Source organism: Ammodytes marinus, assembly GCF_949987685.1.
Source record: "Ammodytes marinus genome assembly, chromosome: 9".
In the NCBI taxonomy this organism is placed as follows: domain Eukaryota; kingdom Metazoa; phylum Chordata; class Actinopteri; order Uranoscopiformes; family Ammodytidae; genus Ammodytes; species Ammodytes marinus.
The window spans coordinates 5,083,496-5,103,497 of record NC_137213.1 but is presented as its reverse complement, the minus strand read 5'-3'; the positions used below and the strand labels follow the sequence as shown (position 1 = coordinate 5,103,497).

Genomic DNA, 20,002 nt, shown 5'->3' with positions numbered 1-20,002 from the left:
TATAAAAAATGTCATGGGTTTTTTGTTTGATTATATTTTTATTAAAGAACCTATGGATGAAATACATTGAGAGCGAAGGAGTGTTCCTATAGTCCAGTACTTGCTTGTTTGCAGTGTCGTGTTAGCAATAAAATTGTTATAACAATAATCATATAAAAACACAATAATATATATATACAGGGCTGTACAGTGCGACAGTTTTGATCGCATTTGCTACTGAAATTGATCACGTGCGATGATGAATACAAGTACACTCGCACGAGTGCTAATGAGCAGATGCTGTCTGTTTGAGACACAGAGGAGTGCTGCACAACACTGCTTAGAGGGCTCTACATTAACACTCTCCAAATTCGGGTAAATGTAGTCTTAGGCAAGTAAGTTATTGAGTCCACCCTCCACTTTGGCTGGTGAAAGATGTGTGCTCGGGACCTAGCGTCTACACTTCACCAACGGTAATAACCGGAAGGAGACGGCACGCAGTTAAGTTAGCGCGTGTGCAAACAAAACATTTCCTGTGCGCCTTCACATTAAAAGCATGTTACTAGCCAAACGTGAGTTGACTTTTTTGAAGCCGGTAAGAACAGGAAGTTCGTGCTTCACAGCCCTGCAGTGCGCTAGCTTGAAAATCAACTGCTTCAGCTGCAGAGAGCAGTCAACAACAGTAGTCTATTTAAACAAAGTTTGAAATAACTGATAAGCCACTGAAGAACTACTCCCAACACATTCACAACAACCTATTTAACTTATCCTAAATTGTACCAATATGTATACTTATTTATTTAATAGGCTATATGTTTTAAAGTTAGGTTTTAATTAACAGAAGGACATTTACCAAAAATGTTTATTATTATGAATATAATAATGATATGTATATACAAAAAATATATTAATTTTATGGGGAGAAATATTTCTGAATCAGCAAAAAATTGCAATTGGCAGGCAGGTTAGATTATTTTGTCTAAATTACAATCAGTGCACCCCTATTAATTTTTCTACAATTATTACTGCACACACTAGGATATGACATTAATTGAGAGTTTCAAATGAGACCAAGATGACAGGCTAAAAGGTAATTAGAGCGAAATGCATGGGTTAAGGTTATGCAAGTTTTCGATCATACTTTGTGTGCTACTGAATTTATTTTTGTGCTACTGATTTTTTTTGCTTGCTAGCACCAGTGCTACCACCTAAAAAAATAAGCGTACAGCCCTGATATATATTAACAATAACTTAGGATAATAAAAAAACACACAACCATCAATCAACATTTAGCTATATTTGCAAATATTCCTATAAATAGTGCAGTATGAAGCAAACTGTTAGTTTCATGCAAATACAGTATGTTAGTTTGACCCTCCTTTTCTTATGTAGTTCGTTTCATGGCACCATATACAGTATTTCTACTTTGATTCACAAACATACAATCACACACAGAGCAACGGAGCAGCAGGAAGTGTCACACACACAGTTTTAAAGCTGATTTGTCACTGTAAGTATAGTGTTACAACCTGGCTCAACGTAACCCTCCATAGCTCTAACTGTAAAAAAAATCCAATAGTGATTTCTACAAGAAACTGGCCACTCTGAAGACGTACTCGTGTTTTCTAATATGTAAATATTGTAAATATTACTGCCTGCAAATACATCAACGAGGCTCACCCATCTCTGCTTTCTTGCTAACAATGTAAAAATGCCAATATCGGTGCATTGTGGGTAACGTAGGCACCATATTGAATGAAAAGAGAATGTCTCTAGTTCTTCTGCAGTGACTATCTATGTTAATCATGCTAAATTGGTGGAGTACTGCTTTAACTGTAACCAATCTTCGACCACTTCACATGGGCAGACCCTGGTACAGTTTCTTGGTGTTGCACCCAAGTTCAGACTAGCTTACCAGTGTACAAGCAAGCACCCTAGTCTTAAGGATCACCAACAAAACACTGAGGCCATTTTGCAGTGCCATAGACAAAGAAAGCTATGTACATTGTAGTGGATGTTAATGGATTGACTGTGTAACTTAACTCCTTGGTTAGTGTGTTGACATAGTGTCACATGAGTTCAACGGGTTGGATCTCAAACCATAAAACAATGGAATGTACGTATACATACTAAGTGTTTTTAAAGTGAATTTGAGTTAGCAACATAGCAATTATAATGTTAATACATGCAAAAATGTACATGCAACTTAAGACTTATGTTCACATTCTTTAAACTCATTTACAGTGAGGACTCACCATAACAAGGTAGTAAGCAAGTTAGGACTATCTACCTATCTGTTTCACATAATGGTAAATGAATGAAATGGGTACTGAAAAGGACTGCAGTTCAGTCACTAACTAGTTCACTTTCTGAAGTGGTGGCGTTTCAGCCCTTTTCACTATTATTATACACTGCCCGGCCCAAGAAAAAGTCACACTCAAATATTTCGTTAGACCATCTTTAGCTTTGATTACGGCACATTTTGATAAAATAAAACTTAAACAACCCCAGATCCTACTGTACACTGCCACGCAGGCTTGTACAGTAGGCACTGGGCATGATGGGAGCATCACTTCTTCCACCTCTATTCTTACCTTGATGCACCCATCACTCTGGTCTGGAACATACCATCAGTCTCATCAGACCTAACCCTAACCCTAACCCTTTTCCATTGCTCCTGAGTCCAATCTTTATATTCCCAGGCAAATTGAAGCATTTTTTCCTGATAAGCCCCACTTAAGTGGTTTTCTGAAGGCTACACAGCTGTATAGTCCATATCTACGGTGGCGCTGAGCATTCACCAAATAAAAAAAAGTTTCAGAGCAGGATCTCGTAATTACGAGATAATATCTCGTAATTACGAGATAAGGATCTCGTAATTACGAGATAAGTATCTCGTAATTACGAGATAAGTATCTCGTAATTACGAGATAAAGATCTCGTAATTACGAGATAAGGATCTCGTAATTACGAGATAAGGATCACCCTCTCATTCATCAATAACGATGTGTGTGTGTGTGTGTGTGTGTGTGTGTGTGTGCAGACGAGGTGAACCTAGCCATAGGAAAACGTAGGCAATAGCCTTGGTTTCCGGACTACAATGGGCCCCATAATCAATACAATTATTTTAAATATTTGTTTACTGTTCATTCATTAATCAGCGATCGCATTGGGAAATGAGGGACACACTTTCACTTTGTATATGCAGTTTGTTCATTATGAGCCACCGGAGCCACCGTACTGTGTTGCCTCATCCAATCAGAATGCCCGGTGGGCTAGTTCACTTTTACCTCCTGTTTGTTACTGTATCGGAACGCAGTTTTATTGAATGCTTTGATTAAATGCAGTCGTTAAACTCGGTGTAATCCATGACTCATACAAACACATAAGAACTTTCTACAAGGAGGGCATGACAATGATAGCCATGTCAACTTTGTGCAGATATGCAGTCACTGGGACTATTCAGGAGAAAAGCCCAGTCGGACCTCAGCAGCTGATCACGGGCGTAAAGCCGAAAGTGTGTCCCTCAGTAGCCTACCCGATGCGATCGCTGATTAATGAATGAACAGTAGCCTAAACAAATATTTAAAATAAGTTTATTGATTATGGGGCCCATTGTAGTCCGGAAACCAAGGCTATTGCCTACGTTTTCCTATGGCTAGGTTCACCTCGTCTGCACACAAATACACACACACAGACATCGTTATTGATGAATGAGAGGGCGATCCTTATCTCGTAATTACGAGATCCTTATCTCGTAATTACGAGATCTTTATCTCGTAATTACGAGATCCTTATCTCGTAATTACGAGATAATTATCTCGTAATTACGAGATATTATCTCGTAATTACGAGATGCTTATCTCGTAATTACGAGATATTATCTCGTAATTACGAGATCCTGCAGTGAAACTTTTTTTTATTTGGTGAATGCTCAGCGCCACCGTACATATCCCTTATGTTCTCTTTGCATTGTGCCTGTGGAAATGCTCTTACTTTCACTATTAAACATAGCATATATTTTATACATATTTTTCTGACCATGTCTTCTTCAAAGATGATGGTTCACCACTTTCTATCCAGGTTTTAATAATGCGTTGGACAGTTCTTAACATGATTTTAGTAGTTTCAGCTATTTCCTTGCTTGTTTTATAGTCGATGCAGGCCAATCATTTCACCCCTCTGAAACAGAGATCCATCTTTTCCAAAACCACAGCATATGTCTTCTGACATGGTTGATTAAGAAATACGAAGCTATTCACTGCATCACTTGGGGTTAAATAACTTGTTGCAAACTGAAACATATTAATCACTGCAGTTTTTAACCGATGGAGGGCTCTTGCCTATTTGCTTAGTAAAATCAAGGTGGCGATTTTCTTTTTGGGACCGGGCAGTGTATAAAGCCTTTGTGACCAGTAGTTATGCCTTAAGTCATGAGGCATACTCGCAGTGAAAGCTGAATCTAAAAAGATATAACAGTGGCCAATGCCGAATGATTTTAAGATGACGCAACGTCCTGAAGTGTATAAGTTAAACAGGCATGTGTGTGTGTGTGTGTGTGTGTGTGTGTGTGTGTCTATGAGTACTGATAGAAGGGTTGTTCATCAGCGCGGAAGCTGTAGGCAGTAGCAGGCCGCCTGGGCGATGAGCTGGTCTGGTCGAAGACGTCGTTGCCATCTCTGGAAAAACAAATGCGGTCAAATTTGTGTTTCACATTTTTTCTATTGAAAGCATTTGTGCATATGTCTTGACATTTACAGTCCCCTCCATAAGTATCGGAACAGTGAGGTCAATTCCTTTATTTTTGCTGTAGACTGGAAACATTTGGGTTTGACACCAAAATATGAATATGAAACAATAGATCAACATTTCAGCTTTAATTTCTAGGTATTCACATCTGGATCTGATACACACCTGAGAAGATAGCATTATTTGTAAAGGAACACCACATTTTTAGGTGAGCAAAAGTATTGGAACAGATTCAGATTCAGATTCAGATTCAGAAGACTTTATTTGCCATGACATGTGAACATGTATGGAATTTGATTTGGTACAGTGGAGATTACAATAGGACAGGTGCAAGACAGGACAAGACAGTGCAAACCAACATATATAGTGCAAAAATGAATAAATAATAAATGATATAATCAATAAGAAGTGCCAACGTGCCAAGAGATCAAGTATGTGTATAACAACAGACCATTAGGTTACTGAGGGGGGAGGGGGCAGTGCATTTAGTAGTCGGATGGCCGTGGGGAAGAAGCTGTGCAAATGTCTGTTTTTAAGAGTCCTTATTGACCGCAACCTCCTGCCTGAAGGGAGCTGGGCGAAAAGACCGTGGCCTGGGTGTACGGGGCCAGCCATGATCTTCCTGGCCCTCCCCAGAGCCCTGCTGTTAAACAGGGCCCCAAGGGGGGGCAAGGGGCAGCCAATCACCTTCTCCGCCGAGCGTATCACCCGCTGAGATAACAGATAGACTTAAAATAAATTAAAGTGAATAAGTCTTAATATTTTGTTGCAAAACCTTCGCTTGCAATAACTGCATCAAGCCTGTGACCCATTGACATCACAACACTTTTGAATCCTCCTTTTTTATGCTTTTCCAGGCTTTCACCGCAGCCTTATTCAGTTGCTGTTTGTTTACTCTCTTCAGTCTCCTCTTCAGCAGGTAAAATGCCTGCTCTATAGCAATTAAGTCTGGAGATTGACCTTCAACCTTCCATTTCTTGACCCTGATTAACTCAGGGTTCAGGGATTTGTTGTTTTTGCAGTGTGTTTTGGGTCATTATCTTGCTGCATTATGAAGGATCTTCCAATCAGTTTGGTTGCATCTTTCTTTTAATTGTCAGACAAAATGTTTGTGTAAACGTCTGAGTTCATTTAGCTGTTGCCATCATGTGTTACATCATCAATGAAGATTAATAAGCCCATCCGAGAAGAAGCCATGCAAGCCCAAGCCATGACATTGCCTCCACCGTGTTTCACAGATGAGCTTGTATGCTTGGGGTCATGAGCAGATCTTTTCTTTCTCCAAACTTTAGCCTTTCCATCACTTTGGTAAAGGTTCATCTTGACAACAACACAGTAACTCATGATGGCAGCAGCAAAATGAACTCAGAAGTCTACAGAAACATTCTGTCTGCCAATTTAAAGAAAGATGCAACCAAACTGATTGGAAGATCCTTCATCATGCAGCAAGGTAATGACCCAAAAAACTGCAAAAACAACAAAGGAGTTCATCAGGGGCAAGAAATGGAAAGTTTTAGACTGGCCAAGTCAATCTCCAGACTTAAACCCTATAGAGCATGCATTTTACCTGCTAAAGAGGAGACCGAAGGGTGTAACCCCCCAAAACAAACAGCAACTGAATGAGGCTGCGGTAAAGGCCTGGAAAAGCATCACAAAAGAAGAATGCAAAAGTTTTGTGATGTCAATGGGTCACAGGCTTGATGCAGTTATTGCAAGCGAAGGATTTGCAACAAAATATTAAGTCTTATTCACTTTAATGTACTTTAAGTCTATCTGTTCCAATACTTTTGCTCACCTAAAAATGTGGTGTTCCTTTACAAATAATGCTATCTTCCCAGTTGTGTATCAGATCCAGATGTAAATACCTGGAAATGAAAGCTTAAATGTTGATCTATTGTCTCATATTCATATTTTGGTGTCAAACCCAAATGTTTCCAGTCTACAGCAAAAATAAAGGAATTGACCTCACTGTTCCGATACTTATGGAGGGGACTGTATATGCACCAGGGAACTGTTTACATTTTGTATTTTTTTCCCAAGCATAGTATAAGGTAAAGAAGAGGAAAAAGAAAAAAGAAAAGACAGAAAAAAAAGTATAGATAACCTGCCCATCCAGGACTACTGTATGTGTGATTTTTGTGTTTATGTTCAAATGTGTGTTGATCAAGAAACAAAATAAAAGGTGACCATATTTTTGAAAATGGCTTCAGTTGATCACTCAAGATAAACCTAATATGTTCTAGGTGCAATGTAATACGGTAAAATGAACAAGGACTGTTGTGTCAACCCAAACTGAGACTATTCGGACAGGAAAAAGAATTGTGATTCTATATTGTGGTCAAACGGCTGTCATGAAGTCACATTATTGACTCACCCTGTATGAAGCAGGTCTCCATTTTGAGTGTGTAAGTAGCTGAAGAAATCCGAACTGGCTGATCCGTCTGCTGGAGTTATTCCATCTAAAGACATATCGACATGCGGATAACAGACTGTGTAAAAGCATACAGTGGTTCCCTCAGCACTCAGTCAGCATTCAGGGTGGCCTTTTATTGTGGACAGTCTAAGGCACACCTGTGCACTAATCATGATGTCAGATCAGCATCTTGATGTGGCACACCTGTGAGGTGGGATGGATTATCTCAGCAAAGCAGAAGTGCTCACTATCACACATTTAGATAGATTTGTGAACAATGTTTGAGAGAAATGGTAATATTGTGTATCTGGAATGAATTTTAGATCTTTAAGTCCATCTCATGAAAAATGGGAGCAAAAACAAAAGTGTTGCGTTTATATTTTTGTTGAGTGTAGAAACAAGGGGTGGCACAATTTAGGCCACTCTCCCCTATATATATATTTATTTATTTTCAATTTTAATTGAAACGCACGGAGGGGATGCGTCCCCCGTAACAGTAAAAACAGTACAGGGTTCGAAACACTTAAATATCCCTCCTTATTGTTCATATTCATTCCCCAATTATTAATAATAACAGCCCTAAATTGGACCGTACCATCTTAAACTTGCCGACGTTCGGCTGGCCACTGCCTCTCGTTGCAGACGGCTGGTCAGCCTCCCGCAGTGCAGCAGGCAGTGTAGTGGTCCCAGTTGTTAGATAGTGAGCTTGTTAAGCCCAATACGATGCACCTTCTCACCTTCAAGGTGAATTCGATTAGGTCAAGTGTCTAAGGATGGATGCTAACATTATCTGGTTTCTAACTCTTTTGCCTAAAGTTTAGCTAACAAGCTAACGTTAGCTAGCTGCTGATAGCCATGGAACTATCTGCCTAGTTGACTGCTGATAGCCCACCCTGTTTATTTCCAATGTATAGTGTCATAATAGTTAACACTGCTGCTGCATCATGATTCATGAGTAGTGAGTCCTACAAAAAAACACTCCAAAAGGTGATACGTTTTCAATGTGCAGAAAGTTTTGAACAATAAAGTAGAATAAATATTTGAATGCAATACAGAATGCCTCAGTGCCTTACTGATTTATATTCCATTAGATTTGCGTCAATGGGAGCTAGTTGTCTTTTCCTTAACATGTCCACCATAAATAATACAGAAGACACAAATTACTGCATAAAAATTAACCAGAATGCACAAAATGAAGTGTTTGAACCTCAAATTTTTCTTGGGGGACTACCCCCAGACCTCCGCTTTTAATGTGTACCCCCAATGTTGAAATGAAACCTAGCCCTTCATTAATTACTTAAAATATGTTAATTACACATTACTGGATGCAGACCAATACATGTATACTGTAAGGACGCAACCTGGCCATTGAAATGATTTAATTTTTTATTTATTTTTTCTTCGGCGGCCCTCGGTCCAATGTTGGGTTCCTAAATTGGCCCTCAGCTATCAAAAGTTTGAGAACCCCTGATCTAGATAGTGCAAAAGTGAGGCAAAATCAAACAGTATAGAAAGTAATATATTGAACATGTGCAATATGAAGAAGAACATTATTTACAATATGTGCAATAAACAGTAAACTAAGGAAATTGAAGAGGTAGGTGTGCGTGTGTTGCTGTACCTGCGCTATAGAATAGATCGGTCCTGTCGTTGTCGTTGTCATAGAGATACGGTTCAGACTCATCGGCTTGGCAACTCTCCACCATCTCCAACCACTGGTTGTTATGGAAACGGAACTTCTCTGACTGAATCTTCCTCCCCCACTCCTCATCATACTCCTGGAAGAGTAAAGGGGAAAGTAATAAGAATAAGCTACAGACAATCAGTGCATTTACATGCAGACTCACAATCGGGTAAATAAACGAATAAGACTTCAACAGGACTTGTAAAATGCATGTAAACACCTTTATCCAATCTACTTCGCACACAAATCGGCACATTAACGGACAAGCAGAGTCGGATAAGAACACCTAGATAACTCGTTCATAGTCGGCATTCTACCTGCATGTATACAGGATTGCATATCTCATATCGGAGTTTGCGTTCTGCGCTTGCTCGAGAATCCCTGTGGAGGATTTCACAAGGAAGTAGAAGGAGACAACGTAATAAATAGTAGTGTTGTTGCCATAAAGGAACCGGACGTAGCTCTATAACCACTTGTTGAAAGGGCTACAGCGCCACCTAGCATAGCGGAGTCAGCTATGCTTCGGCCATTTATCGAATATTTGAAAGGCCATGTATACTCAGACAAGTGACGCGGTCCGTTCGAATGGCAAGTTAGGTGTATTAAAATGAATACTAGAAAACGCTGATTCACACTTTTGGTGAATGCTTAATGTAGCCAGGCATACCAGTAATGCTTGGGGTGAAACATTACTGTGAGCGAAAGCTGCTTCTCACATTTTTGGGAGTTCATTTGTTGTTGGGAAATGCCAAGCAATGCACATTCTAATGTTTTTTTATTTAAAGGCATGGTGTGTAATATACTGTAGGGTCATCGGGTACAAGAAGCATAAAAAAATATACGTATGAATATCATATTCCCTTTTTAACCAGGTCTGTTCTGAAAAAAAGTCCACAAAAAATACACACTGTACCTTTAAATGGTACATCAACATTGCACGGTGAAGAAGAACACCAAATCTGCTCTTGTACTGTATGAGAAGAAGATTGTTCTCTGAGAGTTGAGAGGCCAGCCTACCTCTGAGCAGCTGTTCCTGTTTAGCCAGAAGGCCTTGAAATTTTCTTTGAGCTTTGTCCTGGTCCCTTCTCTAAAAGCCATTCTCTGGCGCCGACTCACGTACACAAAAGATAGGAAGTCAAGGCAAAGAATTGTGTACACACACACACACACAAACACTGAGTCACATAAAGTACTGAACATTTAGGAGAAAGGGGGGGGGGGGGGGGGGGGCGGCGCTCATGGTGTAGTGGGTTAGAGCACCCCCCATAGAGGCTCAGCCCTCAGAAGGACCACGGGTTCGAATCCGGCCCGTAGTAATTGTCCGCATGTCATTCCCCCTCTCTGCCCCATTTCATCTGTCTCTCTAAACTGTTCTATAAATGCTAAAAAAAGAAAATTGAGGAAAATAAACAGAGACCAAATGACAATAACAAGAAAAAGGATATAAGCCTTGTTTTTCTTGCGCAGGTCTTCGCGCCACACATCATGTCTCTTCCACGGCCAAACACAGAGCACCTATTTCATAATGACTCACCACTCCATGAAACTGGGAGAAACTGGGGGAAGAGGAGAAGAGGCGCACTACGTGAAAAAGGAGGAAGCAGAATAACGTAACATAGTAAGGGAAAAGAAGTGTGCCACGTGTGTCTGTGTGTTACCTGGAGAAGCAAAAGAACACACACACACACACACACACACACACACACACACACACACACACACACACACACACACACACACACACACACACACACACACACACACACACACACACACACACACACACACACACACACACACACACACACACACACACACACACACACACACACACACACACACACACACACACACACACCACCATTAGTTTAATAAACAAAGAGTGACTGAACTAAGTATCAGCACTTTCAGCTCAGGTTTGCAACAACATATCTGTAAACCCCTTTTAATCATAGACTCTGTTGGAGCCATGTTGGTGGTGTAAGTGATTCTGGAGGAAGCTTTTTTAGTTGTCAAAATCACTCTTTTGTCAAAACTACTGTAAACTAGGATTTAAACAAAGGGGGCCACACTATAGCTGTCAACATGCCCATTTACAGAGCCTAGGCTGTGAACACCGGATCTTTTTCTCAGCACACACACTGAACAGACAGGTAGAGGATCGTGGAGATATTAACTGATTTTGATCTTTAACCCACATTAAAACTTTTTTGATTTGACCTTGATTTAAGGCTCCCACATTTACCTAGACTATTCAAAATATTCTCACACACACGCACACACTCACACAGAAGTCTCTCTCACCTTCTTTGTCTCCTTTGCGCCTCCGTTTGTGTGTGCGAAGGCCGAGTCCATCTGGGTGTGCAGTGTGTGTCTCATCCCCTGAATCCCTGCACCTATGTTTTCTGTAAGCGCTTCCAGGATGGAGGACATGTAGGGTGTTAACGGCCTCACTGCACACCTTCTCTGCCTCTTCACATATACACGCTGGAACACACACACACACACACACACACACACACACACACACACACACACACACACACACACACACACACACACACACACACACACACACACACACACACACACACACACACACACACACACACACACACACACACACACACACACACACACAGATTAACATAAAACACACACGCTGTTTAACATAGACTTCTTTAGAAAGTTAGTGAAGGGTTATTATCAGATTGGAAACTTAGATTGTAGCACCAGATATGGCCTGTGCCATCCCTTTAAAAACAGTCAAATTTGTTCATTTCCCACAAATTTTAAATGAGTTTAATGTGGTGTACCTCTGACTTTCTCCTCCAGGAAACGTTGGGAGGACACTATCTGGTCCAGGTTGGATCTGATCAGTGTCTGATTGGCTGACGCTGTCTGACGACACTCGTCCCTCAGAGCCTCCAGACTCCCAGTCAGTTGTTCCAGCACCAACGTTTGGGTAGCCTGCACTGTCTAAACAATCACACAAATACATGCTAAGATTATGCCATCAAACACTGAGATGCAAATGTTGTCCTAAATGATTCACACCTGTGTTGGATAGATGTTACGCAGACTAAGAGATAGTAGTGTATATGGTGCTTAAAGTGTGTAATATCAGAGTATTTTGGCGTCACCTAGTGGTGAGATTCTAGATGTCAACACTCCCGTGCTAACCGCTCCTGTTCACACACACACACACACACACACACACACACACACACACACACACACACACACACACACACACACACACACACACACACACACACACACACACACACACACACACACACACACACACACACACACACACAAAAGTATGGAAGAAACGATTGTTGATTTATTAATAAGGTAACTTCAACTGGTAAAAACATTGTGCATAATTACTTTCTCTCTTAAACCTCAAACATGCTTTCGTCTGGTGCAACTTGCTGCTGGGTCTCTTTAAGAAATGTAGCCTTGTACACAGCCTATGGTTCCCACACAGGTGTATTCGTTTTAATGACTACACAGTCCATGAAAAATTGAGCCTGATGTGAAAAGCAAATGTCAAATGAAACAGCTTGCTTTTTGTTAACATACTTTAGAAAAAAAAATGAAGATATCAGAATATTCCAAGAACTTAAAGAGGTTTCCTTAAACTTGAATCAATGTTTTCCATTAACAGGTACATCTCTGAATACTCTGGTGCATAGGGACTGCTGCAAATGGCAAAAAAATGTGCCACATCTTTTAACTATTGAGTTATTTAAAGGTCACATATTATGCTAAATGCACTTTTTAAATGTGTTCCAACATATCCATGGATCCACGGTGTGCCTAGAGACTTCCAAAATATAAAAAAAATAACAATCTCTCCTTTTCTCACTCTCCCCTTTTCTGAAACCCCCACCCCTCCCCCCAATATACTCCGTTCAGAATTCTCGCGGTTTATGACGTCATAAACTGCACAGCCACATCCCCATATTTTCTTTATATGTCCATGCTTACCCCCCCACATTAGCAGTAGTCTATGATAACCCCACCCCCCCCATTTCTTATTGGTCCACGGCCCCGAGATCCGATGGAAAATTTTCCGAGTGACAGCCATGTTGCTTTCCCCGCTAAGCGACAAGATGCCCATAGTAGCCTACAGCCTGAATGTTACATACACCAACACAGAATGCTTTTGCTCATACTCCACTAATTTATCTTAACCACAGCAGTCTATGCCTCGTTTTTAATAACACAACGGATAGGAAGCTACTTGTGGGTTTTTTCAAACAGTGAAACTGAAAGAAATGTTTTTATTGGTATTTTTGCCTGACTGGTGTATAGCTATTTAGCTTTGGGACAAGCATTCAGCTTTTGCTCATAAAAACATAATTCTATTACCCACACCAGTCTGGAAATGCCTCGTTTTTAACAGGACAAAGGATTGGAACTTAATGTTGTGGAAGTCAACTTTGAAGATATTTTTTTCACTGATTTGTGTGGTATTTTTAGCCGGTAGCTTCCGAGCTAGCTTTGAGACAAGCATTCAGCTTTTGCTCATAAAAACATAATTCTATTACCCACAGCAGTCTGGAAATGCCTCATTTTTAACAGGACAAAGGATTGGAACTTAATAGTGTGGAAGTCAACTTTGAAGATATTTTTTTCACTGATTTGTGTGATATTTTTAGCCGGTAGCTTCCGAGCTAGCTTCGAGACAAGCGTTCAGCTTTTGCTCATAAAAACATAATTCTATTACCCACACCAGTCTGGAAATGCCTCGTTTTTAACAGGACAAAGGATTGGAACTTAATAGTGTGGAAGTCAACTTTGAAGATATTTTTTTTCACTGATTTTAGTGGTATTTTTAGTTTATTTTATCGTCTGAGTCTTATTTTTAGCGTTAGCGCCCATGTAGCTTCGGTTGTAGCACCAAGTGTTGCTGATAACACGCTGTTTATATTCCCCACAGCAGTCTGAAAATGACTCGTTTTTAACATGACAAAGGATGGGAAGATCTCTCTAGTATCGCGAGAGCACGGCAGAGACGGTGGGAGAGCCCCATGGACATATAAAGAAAGCCCGGCAGAGAGGTGGGAGGGGCCAGCCAGATCGCACAAATATAGGTCATCCTGAGACCAGAGGACAATCAGGGTATAGAGGCTTGCTACAATAAATGATCTGAACGGGTTTTTCATCAAACATCTAAAAAAATAAGTATCAGGGACTACTTAGACCATATAAAATTGACAGCAAAGTGCATAATATGTGAGCTTTAAGTGTGCATGTAAAAGTAGGTGTTTGGTACAAGCTGCTTTATATGTACAGTCATGCCTGAAATTATTCATACCCCTGACTTAAAGTTACTTTGATTCAACCAGCAAGTTTTTTCTTGATTGGAAATGACACAGGCTTCTCCCAGAAGATGTACAAGAGGCATCATTGTGGAAAAAAAGTATTTTTCATCTTTTATTTGCAATTGAACAAAAAGTGTCAAGTCGTCTTATTATCTTCTGGGAGAAGCCTGTGTCATTTCCAATCAAGAAAAAGCTTGCTGGCTAAATAAAAGTAACTTTTAGTCAAAATGTGCCAGGGGTATGAATTAATACAAATTAATGATCAATAATAAATTAATAATTTCGGGCTTGACTGTATGTAACATGAAATGATACCGTTGTGCAGCAGCTCCTCCAGGTTATCAGGGTTGCGGGCGAGCTGCAGGATGAGAGCAGAGCCCCTGATCTTCTCTGGCACGCCTTCATAGAGCAGTTCAACATAATCCTCCACTCTGGTTATACTGGCTTCCTCATTCAACTACACATACGCACATAAACAAAGACACAAATGTTCACTGTGAGGGTCAAATTACAAGGGCTAATCCAGTAAAAAAAAAATCAACAAGATGACATTTGAAGAGGTTTTGGGTTGTAGTCTTTCACCTCCATTCCCTCAAACGGTGTCAGCTCTCTGGGTTTCACTGTTCTTTTCTCTCTCTTCTCCACTGGTGACATAGAAACATAGACAAACCATGATGAGGACATTACAGGAGGACTGCACTGCCTTGAAAACGTCAAGCTTTGGCTAATATACTGTACGATTTCATTATACTATACACACATACATCTTATCTTTGTGCCTTCAATAATATATACATTACACATGGCTAATCAATACACTGGTTAACACTCTGCCATTCATCATTTAATTTTTTTTACAGTGTTCCATGTGTTCATGTGAGCCAAACAACAGCATTCAATGGGGCATCGGGTGATAGGGATTCCCTCTAGTGAAAACAATAATAAGGATAGGTTGAATTAAATAAATTGAAGTTAGCCATAAGAGCCTTGTTTCCACTATGCGGTTCTGTTTGGTACGGTACAGCATGCATTTATTTGATTATCCATTGTCAAATGCGGGAAAGGACACCAAAATAAGCGAACCGTGCCGCACCTATTTTTGTCACCCATCCATTGGGTTACCAAGCGGCCCCAAAGGGCCCCGAAAGGGTGGAGCTACACACTGCAGTCCGTTGATTGGTCGACAAAATCGTGTGCCATGTTACTGTTTATTGTATTTAGGATTTTAGCTCATTTGGACGCTGTTTTGGCCGTCTGTTTTTATTGATATAGGCTATTGGCGATATTATATCTACTTTCAGTTTCCTTACTGACCCACCACGAAACGTGATTAGTGTTCTTAAAGATACTTAGATTATAAAACAAGAGGTCCAAAACACAGATGATGATTAAACAAACTAATTTATGACTTTATATTACACTAGAAATGCACGGGTAGATTTGATTATGCAGCATATATAGAGAACGCTGGCGCTTCTAGTGTTAAATAAATGTTTTGGCCTAGAAGGATTTCTAGCAATCTTTTATTCGCAAAGACTGCAATACGTTTTATAATATAGCTTAGTGTTGTCATGTAGCTGCGCATGAAATGAGCAGGAAATGTAAAATCAAACTCTGAGCAATCGATTTCAGCTGTGTACGAACGACGTAAGGAGGGTTTCTCCTAAGAGACCGTTCGGGAACCACGACTACAGAGGTAAACAACTTTGGTAAGTCATAACATATGAGTCTTTGTAGCTCGCTAAGAGAGAACGTTATCAGGAAACCGGCCCCTGACCCATAGAATGTATATTGGGACCATGACTATCGCTGTCCAGCAAAACCCCGCCGACCAAGTATGGGTACTGTCGCCAGTGGAAAGGGAAGCCAGATCTACAGGTGAAAATTAGCCTGCATGGCTAAATCTGGCACATTTACATGTTGAACTTTGGTGCTCATGTTTATCAATATGCGCTGTCCCTTCTAAATTTAAAAATTAAATCTATGGTTACTGTGCCCTAGCGAACAGAACCATGCCGAACCGAACTGTGCTGCTCAGTGTAAAATGAAGCTTAGGTTTGTAATGGAATTTTGATCGGAATCCTAGGCTAAAGTGTGAACCTGGTGACATGACTGACTTTTGCCCTCCACTGGGGATGATTTCCTGTTCTGCAAGTAGTAGAGGAGCTGCTCCACCTGGGGCAGGCGGGAAGCAGGGATGAGCTTACACTCCTCCACAACCTTCTTGGCCAAAGCTCCCACATCTGTGCTGGGAGAGAGACTTTTCACACGGATACTGGAGGAGGGGCATGGGGAGAAAGAGAGGACATTGGTAGAGGGTGAGTACAATATGAACGGTCCCTGTGAAAGAGAGTTCAATGACACACTTGTATCAACTCCATTTTAATTTAAGTGGAGGATGAGGAAGAAGAGATGGAACAACAGCCCCAAAGGGACGTGGGTGGGACAGAATGAGAGTTGTGTGGAGAAAAACCAAACAGTACACTCACATTTTTTGTCCCTCCTTGCGCTCACCCAGCATATGACCTCCGCCCTCTCCCAGGATAGAGGCCTCCACCTCATAGTGGACCACCAGGGCCTTCTCTGTAGGATGGACGTCCAAACTGTCATCAGTCACTTTGCTTTGGACGATGATGATGAACAGACAGTCAAGTAAACAATAGTTCCAACATTTAAAGCTGTACTATGTAAGACTTTCAGTTTAAAAAATGACAATGTTGTAATTCATATTATTTTCCACTCAAATTTTTTTTTTTGTGATTTCTTCTCTAAATACTATTTTCATTCCCTAGGCTACTGTCTCCCCCCTACATTCAGTCAGAATGACCCAGGCACTCACTCAGGCAGTGACGTGGAACTGGAAATGTATCCCTAGCAACAAAATGAAAAGCAAAAACATGCTTTGGATAAAAATTTGCTAATTATTGGTTTATCTGCATAATGAAATTATAATGATTCCGCCTTCGCAAGAACAATTACTTGAGTATTATTTGAATACATTTTGTTTGTAAATCTCTAGCTATAAATAAAGCTGTAACGTAAGCCCTATCGGGAAATTTCATTGACATTATCATGGCTGAAATAATCGAGAAATGTTTTATTTTCAGCTTGTGGTCATCCGTGACAATGAATGAATGCAATTAGTCACACATGTACCATGTAATGACACATTATATCATAACATGTTGGTGATGCTCAGATGAATTAATACCGTTTCTGATGACATTGTTATTGCTTTCAAAAATATACTCCAGGCTCAAGCAACCCTGGTTTGATTTTGGGGGTGTTGCTTTGCATGTCAGACAATTTTAATTTTAAAGGGGGATTGCAGAAGAAAAGACTGCAATGACCACTTTCTGCAAGAGAGGTGTCACAAAATAAACAACAAAAAGCAAGGTTACAAAGTACTATAGCTTTAACCTTTTATGAGTAACTTGTAAAACAACAGTGAACTCGTTTTAAAATACATGTTAAATAACTCTTGGGCTTGCGTTTTACATTCATGGTGAAGTCAACAACGCCACCAACCACAACAATGACGTTAAAGGAAGACACGCCCAGACGAACATGGCTGTGCTCGCTGGTTAACGGGCTGACATATTTGTCCAAAAAGGGTCGAAAAATGTGCAGTCAACACAGTCATATATTAGCGTTAAACTACACTTAACCTATTCAACGGGAGGCAGACAATTAGCTCAGCAGATGATCGGTCGACGTCTCATAGTAGCTTGCTAGCTATATTAGCTGTAACCCAGATATTGCAGATATGGAGGCAATGCCATACCCAGTTTGACAATCTGTCGGTTAAATGGCATTGTGTGTTATCACTGGAAAAATTGATCGTCTGGAAATGTAAACACGTTTATAATGATTTGTATGACCTTGTGGTAGATTCGGCATTGAGTAAATCCACCGGGAAACACAGGTTGTTTGTTTGTAGGCATATAGATGCTCCCTACTCTGCATTCGTTAGCCCTCTCTCGTAGGGGCGGTTTTGGAGAGATGATTGTGGAAGCAAGCTCACTGGTTGTGCATTTGGTAAAAGTATGTGTTGCATGTAGGGATTAAATGTATGCCAAATTAATTGGTGGGTCATAGGGGTTAAGAAAAACTCATAAATTATATAACACCGGATGCTCGCTGTTCCTGGCGAGCAAAATACATTAAATTACCCAAAGTGTAAACGGTACCTGGTTTGAGCTTCTCTCCATGCAAGAGAAGTGCACACATCAGGGCTGACTACATACGATGCAATGTTATAACCCCACTCTCATCCAAAGTGTGAGTTAAAGATGGAGCAGAAGTACTCTCATTTTTATTAACGTGCAGAAGGCTTTGTAGCAATGTTAGCTAGATAAACTAACGTCAGTTAGCTACTATTTACCAAGATAAGATGAACTAACCCAGCAATATCACGATACAATATTGTTATCTTTGAAAAGTCTCACCGCTTGAGGTAGCGCGCGTCATCCTGCATCTTGGACAAATGTAATGTTTCAGATTAAAAATGATCTGAATAGCTTGATCACATTGAATGAATCCCCGAAATCACGACCATACATCCGTGTAATAATCGCTAGCACTACTTTCATAGTAGCAAACTTGGACTACAAACATGGAGTCCGATCCATAATTTGATTTCGTTATTTCCCTACATTGAGACTGTCAGGCAGCATTTCCTCTGGTGCAGCGTAAACATACCCGCCTCTGGTGCAGCGTAAACATACCCGCCTCAATTGAACAGATTGGTAACTATAATTGGCACAAACTGGTAAACAAATCCTAACCGTTTGAACTACGTATCCGGTTGAGTGGCAGCGGCTGCCTGAATGGCTAAACTCTGTTAAATACCCCGACTGAGCTAGTGTTACTGTCAAGTTACCATCCCTCCGTTCCGAATCGCAAACTGTCTACTATAGTATGTAGAAAAAAGATTTAGGATGTCCCGATTCTTGTGGCAGGATTTAGGATGGTTAGAAGTACCCGGATGTCCTACTTAATCCGGCCAACATTGTTAGTCTGTGTTCGTAAAGCCATAATAGCGTCCTACATTCTACATAGGCTAGGCTACTCCAATAGGCTACTAGCCTATACTGTCTAATCAAAGATCGATTGAGTATAAGAGGTGCTTCGAAACCTAAAGTATACTCAAGCAATAAAGACACTCGGACACTTAAGCAGGATAAAATGTCTTTGCAGATATGGGACTTGAACCTAAAATGTTCAAATTTCAAGCCCTCGTCATTAACCTCTACACCACAGGGTCTGTATAATAGAAAAAGGGTTAGGAGGGATTGGAGACCGGTGCAAGGGTCACATTGGTGCAGGGGTCTAGTTAGTACTTGGATGGGAGACCGCCTGGGAATACCAGGTGCTGTAAGCATTTTCGAAGTTGAAAAAAGCTTTCATTTTGATCAATTAGGAGGTAGAAACATCAAACATCAAAGGCAATAGTGCTCACAGCAGCCAGCTATAAAAGGCCCACTTGTTCACTGTGCCTTTGCTTACGGCCATACCACCCTGGACCCGCCCGATCTCGGAAGCTAAGCAGGGTCGGGCCTAGTTAGTACTTGGATGGGAGACCGCCTGGGAATACCAGGTGCTGTAAGCATTTTCGAAGTTGAAAAAAGCTTTCATTTTGATCAATTAGGAGGTAGAAACATCAAACATCAAAGGCAATAGTGCTCACAGCAGCCAGCTATAAAAGGCCCACTTGTTCACTGTGCCTTTGCTTACGGCCATACCACCCTGGACCCGCCCGATCTCGTCCGATCTCGGAAGCTAAGCAGGGTCGGGCCTAGTTAGTACTTGGATGGGAGACCGCCTGGGAATACCAGG

At 40.7% G+C, this 20,002-nt stretch overlaps 2 protein-coding genes across 5 annotated transcripts; both read right to left on the bottom strand.

The window, feature by feature from the left end:
• Positions 1-60: 60 nt before the first annotated feature.
• Positions 61-9,765, bottom strand: LOC307254995 (kinesin-associated protein 3-like). The gene is made up of 4 exons (XM_080033589.1): positions 9,739-9,765; positions 8,763-8,919; positions 7,103-7,187; positions 61-4,658 (listed from the first exon to the last, which is right to left on the bottom strand). The coding sequence occupies exons 1-4, from the start codon at positions 9,757-9,759 to the stop codon at positions 4,556-4,558; spliced, it is 366 nt and encodes a 121-aa protein (XP_079889715.1). The 5' UTR covers positions 9,760-9,765; the 3' UTR covers positions 61-4,555.
• Positions 9,766-10,270: 505 nt separating this feature from the next.
• On the bottom strand, positions 10,271-18,741 carry LOC307254994 (kinesin-associated protein 3-like). 4 transcript variants are annotated; one of them, XM_080033585.1, is made up of 9 exons: positions 18,613-18,741; positions 16,654-16,747; positions 16,282-16,439; positions 14,747-14,808; positions 14,480-14,621; positions 11,969-12,013; positions 11,642-11,804; positions 11,130-11,312; positions 10,271-10,381 (listed from the first exon to the last, which is right to left on the bottom strand). In XM_080033585.1, the coding sequence occupies exons 1-8, from the start codon at positions 18,632-18,634 to the stop codon at positions 11,300-11,302; spliced, it is 699 nt and encodes a 232-aa protein (XP_079889711.1). In that variant the 5' UTR covers positions 18,635-18,741; the 3' UTR covers positions 10,271-10,381; positions 11,130-11,299. The 4 variants fall into 4 exon arrangements, with proteins under 4 accessions (XP_079889711.1, XP_079889713.1, XP_079889712.1 ...); XM_080033586.1 differs by having other exon boundaries at positions 10,362-10,406; XM_080033587.1 differs by lacking the exon at positions 11,969-12,013.
• Between the last annotated feature and the right edge of the window lie 1,261 nt (positions 18,742-20,002).